Genomic DNA, 7,500 nt, shown 5'->3' on the forward strand with positions numbered 1-7,500 from the left:
GTGTGTGTGTGTGTGTGTGTGTGTGTGTGTGTGTGTGTGTGTGTGTGTGTGTGTGTGTGTGTGTATGTGTGTGTATGTGTGCTTGTATGTGTATATGTATATTTACTCATAACAACACAGAGACCCTCCCACGCATGCGCCATTGCAAATATTCTAATGTGCTAAAGAAAACAGTCGACTTCAAACCTTGCGAGACCTTATAAGACGACACAAATAAACTCGAAGCCGCAAATGGCAAAAGGAATTTGATGTCAACAAGTGGGCTGTGATCCTGATACAGAGGAACTCATGTCGAGGCACTTGTGAAGGGGCTATCACACTGGGCTTCACCAGCGCCGAGCGTTCGATCGAGTAAAAACGACTTCGGTTACGATATTTGAATGTTCAAATTTCCAAATATTTAATTATCTTTCCGTCATGTATATAGCAAAACTGAATAATGAACTAGGGAATTATAAACCTACACGAATGTTAGACAAACTGTTGAAATGTTCTTAGAGAAGTCTAGATTTCCGTAAGCGAAGTCCTATTCTAGTTACTCAGATGGAGGTTGATGGTAAGATGTCTGAGGAAATATATCCCAGTGTGATAAGCCCTTTAGGCTAGGAAGGGCGGTGCGTGAGAAAGGTTTACGAGATGTAGTTACCAAAAACGTTGAGCCCAAACAGGGGTGGGCAACCTTTTCAATTGTGAGTGCCAAAATCTGCCAAATCTTTGATACCAAATGTTCTCGCGTGCCAATGTATTAAAATGATAGGCCTATACATACGAGTATGGGCATCCCCCCATCACCTCGTGTACGTGTGATTCACTATGGTCTTGGACCACGTGTTGGACTCGTGATCGACATCTATTTCCCTCCCGGAAGAGAACTCAGAGCTCATATATGACCGATCTATGGGTAATACACCTTACAGGTACACACACACACCCAACTCCCTGCCCACGAGAGTTGGAGTAACGACTCCAAGAGCGGCGATACTGAATTTATTTCAGCCCTGGGCGGGATTCGAACCCGGACCGCCGTAGTGGCAGCCTGGAACTCTACCACTGGGCCACGAGTCGTTTTTGTGTGTGTGTGATTCACCATGGTCTTGGACCACGTGTTGGAATCGTGATCGACATCTATTTCCCTCCCGGAAGAGAGCTCAGAGCTCATATATGACCGATCTATGGGTAATGCTATGACCTTACACGCACACACACACACCCAACTCCCCTCCCACGAGAGTTGGAGTAACGACCAGCAACGCAGCGATGCTTACATTATTTCAGCCCTAGGCGGGATTCGAACCCGGACCGCCGTAGTGGCGGCCGGGAACTCTAACCACTGTGTGTGTGTGTGTGTGTGTGTGTGTGTGTGTGTGTGTGTGTGTGTGTGTGTGTGTGGTCGCCACTGACTTATGTTACCAGGAGAAGGTTGAGGGTCGTGTTACTGGGTGTTGCTCGAACTGGGACTCCCATCCCCTCCCCCCACTTTCCTCCCTCCCCCCTTCCCCCTCCCCTCTGTCTCCCCTCCTTTCTTCCCTCCTCCCCCTTCCCCCTTACCCTTCCCCTTCCTCTTCCCCTCCTTCACCCCCTTCCCCCACCCTTCACCCCTTCCCTTACTCCCCCACCCTTCAGCCCTTCCCTTACTCCCCCCACTTCGCTCCCCTCCCCTCCCCCCTTCACCCCCCTCCCCCCTCCCCTCCCCCCCTTCGCCCCCCCTCCCCCTCCCCTCCCCCCTTCGCCCCCCTCCCCCCTCCCCTCCCCCCCTTCGCCCCCCTCCCCCTCCCCTCCCCCCCTTCACTCCATTGATAGGGTCTGGGACAGTTTAAGCTTCGGATTGCAAGGTGAGGCTTGCTCTACGGGTGGGCTGGGCCATCGAGGGTAGAGCATCCGCCCCACCCCCCTCCACCTCTCCTTCTTCCCCACTCTCCCCTTTTTCTTCTCTCCCCTCCCCTCCTCTTCCCCTCCCCTCCTCTTCCCACCCCTCCTCTTCCTCTCCCCTCCTCCTCTTCTTCCTAAACCTTCCTTGCCCCTCCCCCTTCCTTCCACTCCCTTCCATTACCCTTCCCCATCTCTCCCCTTGCCTTCCCTTCTCCTCCCTTTCCTTTGGTCTCCCTTCCATTCCCCTTCCCCTTGCACTCCCTTTCATTCCCCTTCCCCATCTCTCCCATTGCCTTGCCTTCCCTTCCCACTCCCCTCCCTTCCCCTTCCCCTCCCTTCTATTCCCCTTCCCCAACTCTCTCTTTCCCTTCCCCTTCCCCTTCCCCTCCCTTCCATTCCCCTTCCCCAACTCTCTCTTTCCCTTCCCCTCCTCTCTTCCATCCCTTTCCTTCCCCCTTCCCTTCACACCAAAGCAAGAACGATGCCTTTAAAGATGGTCCGCTTGTAAATCCATTTGTCGCATTGACACACAACTTGTCGGGCGACTCGCCTGAATAAAGTGTCGATGAAATTAGAATACATACTATGCGATCAAAGGTCATGTCCTAGGTCGTACCGTTTTGTACGGTCACGATAGCACAAAGGTATCGTCTTTGCTTCTTAAGAAGCAGTCGCTCATGCAAGGGTTCGAATCCCAAAGATGTGGTTGGTTAATCCGTTTGTCGCATTAGCACACACACACACACACACACACACACACACACTACGGCGGTCCGGGTTCTAATCCTGCCCAGGGCTGAAATAATTTCAGTATCGCTGCGCTTCGAGTCGTTACTCCATCTCTCGTGGGCGGGGAGTTGTGTGTGTGCGTGTAAGGTCACAGCATTACCCATAGATCGGTCATACGAGCTCTGAGCTCTCTTCCGGGAGGGAAATAGCTGTCGATCACGAGTCCAGCACGTGATCCAAAGACCAAGGTGAATCACACACACACACACACACACACACACACACACACACACACACACACACACACACACACACACACACACACACACACACACACACATATATATATATATATACATATATATATATGAGAGAGTGATAGGTGGGGAAGGGTAAACGAAGATGGGCTAAGAATACATTTATTGTTCTTACGTTTCGGTTATTATAACCTTCCTCAGAGAACTTGTTACAGAACATCTTGGTCACAACATTTATACCCGTAGTGGGGGAACTTGTGAAGCTTCGAGTGTCAGGTTTTTTCTAGCGCATTAATTATTAAGAGACTGGCTGCTTTAGATAGGCATATAAATCCTTCTCTGTCGTTATTATTTTCTTTGACATTTATATGTGCAGCTTCAACTGTCTTTCTCATCTTCTTTTGTAATCCTTTGTGTAAAATTTCAACTTTACTCCATTCGGGAAGGTTGTTGCATAGTTTACCCTTCCCCACCTATCACTCTCTCATTTGTCTTAAACAATTTATCAACATATATATATATATATATATATATGTGTGTGTGTGTGTGTGTGTGTGTGTGTGTGTGTGTGTGTGTGTGTGTGTGTGTGTGTGTGTGCGTGCGTATGTACAATATAGATCAAAATCTGACCCACCCTATATTTAAGTGTACAGCAATGGTGTGGTCCCGATGCAAAAACAAAATATATAAAAATAGAGAAAATATAAGGAACAGTGTCCAAAAAGCCCATTGTCTATCAGATAGATCGTGGGAAAAAATGGGTCCACCCATATTGGAAGAAAGAAGAGAGAGGGTGTTCAAATGACCGACGTGTTCAGAACTATGAACGGAGTGAACATGGTTAACAGAGGGGACTTCTTAGTATGGGACAGAGGAGCAACGAGGGGCCACGAGAAAACATAAGAGCCTAAGGATGGAGGTGACTGCAAGAGACCATAAGGCCTACATGAGGCAGTTCCATGTCCCTTACCACCCATCATCGCCGTTCATAAAGTTATCTCATCTTTTCTTAAAACAACTAATAGTTACTGCGCTCACTAACTAGTTACTAAGTCCATTCGTTAACCGCTCTGTTGGTCAACCAGTTCTTGTCTGTTTCCTTCTTACACTAAACCCTCAGCTGAATGGAATCGTTGCACGTTCGGCAGGTCCAGGTTTGGTCAGGTTAGGTTCCATTTATCTGTAACCTAATTTCACTGAAAAATTTGTTTCCCTTAAATTACCTGTTTTCAAATATGATCCGTTATGTGTTGTCATGAATCATGTGTATGTATAATATATATATATATATATATATATATATATATATTACAAAGGATTACAAAGGCGGAGCATGCCGACAGGAGACCTTTTGTTCCATAACTAGGTCGGATGCAAAAATATATATATATAGATAGAAAAATAAGGTAAAAATTATAATAATATAAATAATAAATCAAATAAATAATACATAGGTATGGTTAAATGATAATCAAACAGGTAAATTGTAAATAATGATGAACTGACAAATAGATAATAATAAATGGAAACCATGCAAATAATAAATAAACAGACAAATAATAACAAACAAATAATCAAATAATATAAAATAAATGGCAGCCATTACAGCATCTTACTTAAATGTTTATCTAAACAAATCTTAAAGCTTCCAACTGAACTACATTGCACTGCCTCTGCAGGAAGTTTATTCCATTCATTAACTACAGGGTTGGCGAAGTTGTTTCTACCCACTTCCAAATTAAATCTATTTCTTGACAGTTTGAGACCATTATTTCTTGTCGGATTCTCATTCAGTGTAAGAATTTTGTCACTTTTGATGTCAATCCCCTTTAGAATCTTAAATACCTGTATCAAGTCACCTCTGAGTCTACGCTTTTTTAGGAAAAACAGATTCATATGTTTTAGTCGATTTTCGTATGATTTTTTTTTTATTATTATTATGCGACAAAACCACAGGAGAAATAATAAAGAAGTGACAGAAAGATCTTTCGTGTAATACATATTCAGATATATTTTGTCTGAAAATGTAATATACGAAAGATCTTACTGTCATTTCGTTCTGATTTCTCCTGTGTTTTTGTTGTATACATACCTTACGGTGAAATGAAGTTTCTGTGTATATATATATATATATTTATATATATATATATATATACAATGTATATATATATGTATATATATATATATATATATATATATATATATATTTATATTCACATTCAAAATAGCTGCTTATAATTGCAGAACTAATCTGAGCTGTAACCGACCTCAGTGTGCCTGGGTGTTTGGGCCCGCCAGAGGCACGGGGGTCTTTGGGGGCGATTTTCAACTGGGCGAGAAGGGCGCGCCAATATTCCCGGCGCCAAGCGACACGGCAGTCGCCCGCGACCCTGAAGAGGGCTACGAGACAACCCAAGGGTTCGCGTCGATCGGAGGGCTCCTCTCCATGGGCTAGAGAGGACTAGAAGCCCGAGCAAGGAGACCCTGAGAAGATAGAGTCTGGCTTCCGGCGCCAAGGGCACAGGAGCCCCTTACTGAAGGAGGCTGGCGCCACAATAAGGATTATTGGCAAAGGCTGGGCTTCCTGAGTGAGCAGCTCCTGACCCAGCAGCCCCACAGGAAATTCCCGCGCAGGGAGCGCGTTGACGGGCTTGGGCACCATTTGGGCTTTCGTGCATTTTTTTGGATTGCGCGCTTTGTGGACTTCTGCGCGAATTGGGCTTTCGCGTGTTTTCTTTTGGGCTAATTAGTCCCATTGGGCTTCTACACATTGATTTTGCGCGAATTGGGCTCTCGCGTGTTTTTGGGCTCATAAATTCCATCAGGCTTCTAGATATGGCTTTCGTGCGTTATGGGCTTGCGCATGTTTTTTGGGCTCATCAATCCCATCGGGCTTTTGAAATAATGGGCTATTTGCTTTAATTGGGCTTACAAAAATTGGGCTTCGTGATTTGAAAGGAGATGAAGTATTTCCCTTTGGGGTTAGTCGCTTACGCATGTTTTTTGGACTCCTCAATCCCATCGGGCTTTTAGAAATAATGGGCTATTTGCTTTAATTGGGCTTTCAAAAATTGGGCTTCGTGATTTAAAAGGAGATCAAGTATTTCCCTTTGGGATTCGTCGCGTCTCCTCAGCTGAATAAAATCATCTGGCGACAGCTAAAGCGACATCTGTCATTAATGAACATTACTGGGGTGAAAGGGTTAATTTTAAACCCGGTTAACTACCTATGAATGCTCGCTGGCCGAGCGGGTTAGAGCGTCACTACTTGTGGCGGAGGTCGAGGTGACGGCGGTTTGATCCTTGCCGCCAGCGAGTTGGACCAAGCGCATTGTTCATTAGATTCCAAGCTGCAAAGTCCTTTGTAAGGGATACCGTCCTTGCCTCCTGATAGGGTAAGTTCGCTACGTTAAACCGATTCATCATTATCTTGAAGAGTGGAAGGTCACACTCACCCTGTTGACTACTGTCACGTGTTGCACAAATCGTCGCTCAAGAAATCCATTTCTTGGCATTTTTGAACGAACAGTTTTGAAAGTTGTGACAAAAATAATTAAGTTGTATTTATTTATTCAATCTCTCTCTCTCTCTCTCTCTCCTCTCTCTCTCTCTTCTCTCTTTCTCTCTCTCTTTATTTTTATCTACTTTTATTTTTATTTCTCTATCTCCCTCGCCCTCTCTATATTTTATTTTTCTTATTTCTCTCCTTTTCTCTCTTTCTCCCTCTCTCTCTGTCTGACTTTAAGAAAAATATAGACCCTGTAAAAGGCGAAACAAATGATGAATTACTTGTCTACATCACAATCTCGATGCCCCTTTGTTTAGGAAAAAAGAAAAACATTGAAATACTGTAAAATGTAGAAAAAAGGGGCAGAGAATTATATATCTACAACATACTCACGGTCCCTCACTGTGAAGGGGCAGATATGTGAATAAAAAAAAAAAAACATTACTTATGTTGACATTCTTTCTGCAGGTACCCTGGGCATGTTGACACTCTCCCCAGAATGACACACGTGCCGGGCCGAGGATCCGCGTCCCTTCCCCGTGCCATGCCCTCGGCGGCATCGGGACCCGTGGGTGGCGAAAGCTTCACGGGCGGCGCCAACAGGACCGCCCACGTCAAAACCAACATGTCACACGCCCACCAGACCCCCGAAAGTGCTTGCAAACTCGTGACCAAATACTCTCCCCCAACCAAAAACAACCTCTCCCCGAATAACAACAACAACAACAGTAGTGGCGTCAGGTATAATAACATCAACAACAACATCTACAACAACAACAATAACTTAAATGGTGTACGCCCACAACCCATATCCCGCCCGTGCTCCAACCTCGCCGTGACGGAGGGTGCGGGCGGGGCTGTAAAGGTGGCCACGGATAGGCCACATCTTGTCTCAATGGGCGGCGGACGGCTCTCCACGGCCGTCACGCTTCACCCTATCAACGGTGGACGGACGATTCTCGGTGTGGGAGGCATGGGCGTTGTACCCGATATTGTGGTCATGGGCACGGGCGTGGAACCGGAGCACTGCTACTTGGATAACGTCAAAGGGACCGTGACCCTCACGCCCATCGCCTCGAAAGTGGCCATTGATGGCGTGGCCATCACGAAGCCAACGAGACTCACCCAAGGTAAGCA

The 7,500-nt window shown here is 45.8% G+C and overlaps 1 protein-coding gene across 8 annotated transcripts in view; it reads left to right on the forward strand.

Moving 5' to 3' along the window:
• The window catches only part of LOC143036506 (uncharacterized), a 353,579-nt gene that overhangs the window by 60,366 nt on the left and 285,713 nt on the right, over positions 1 to 7,500 (forward strand). For all 8 annotated transcript variants that reach the window (XM_076203930.1, XM_076203931.1, XM_076203935.1 and 5 more), the window contains exon 2: positions 6,832 to 7,493. In XM_076203930.1, the coding sequence (XP_076060045.1) occupies positions 6,832 to 7,493 (662 nt within the window). The remainder of the gene's footprint in view (positions 1 to 6,831; positions 7,494 to 7,500) is intronic.

Source organism: Oratosquilla oratoria, chromosome 20, assembly GCF_046742065.1.
Source record: "Oratosquilla oratoria isolate Oo_2021 chromosome 20, ASM4674206v1, whole genome shotgun sequence".
In the NCBI taxonomy this organism is placed as follows: domain Eukaryota; kingdom Metazoa; phylum Arthropoda; class Malacostraca; order Stomatopoda; family Squillidae; genus Oratosquilla; species Oratosquilla oratoria.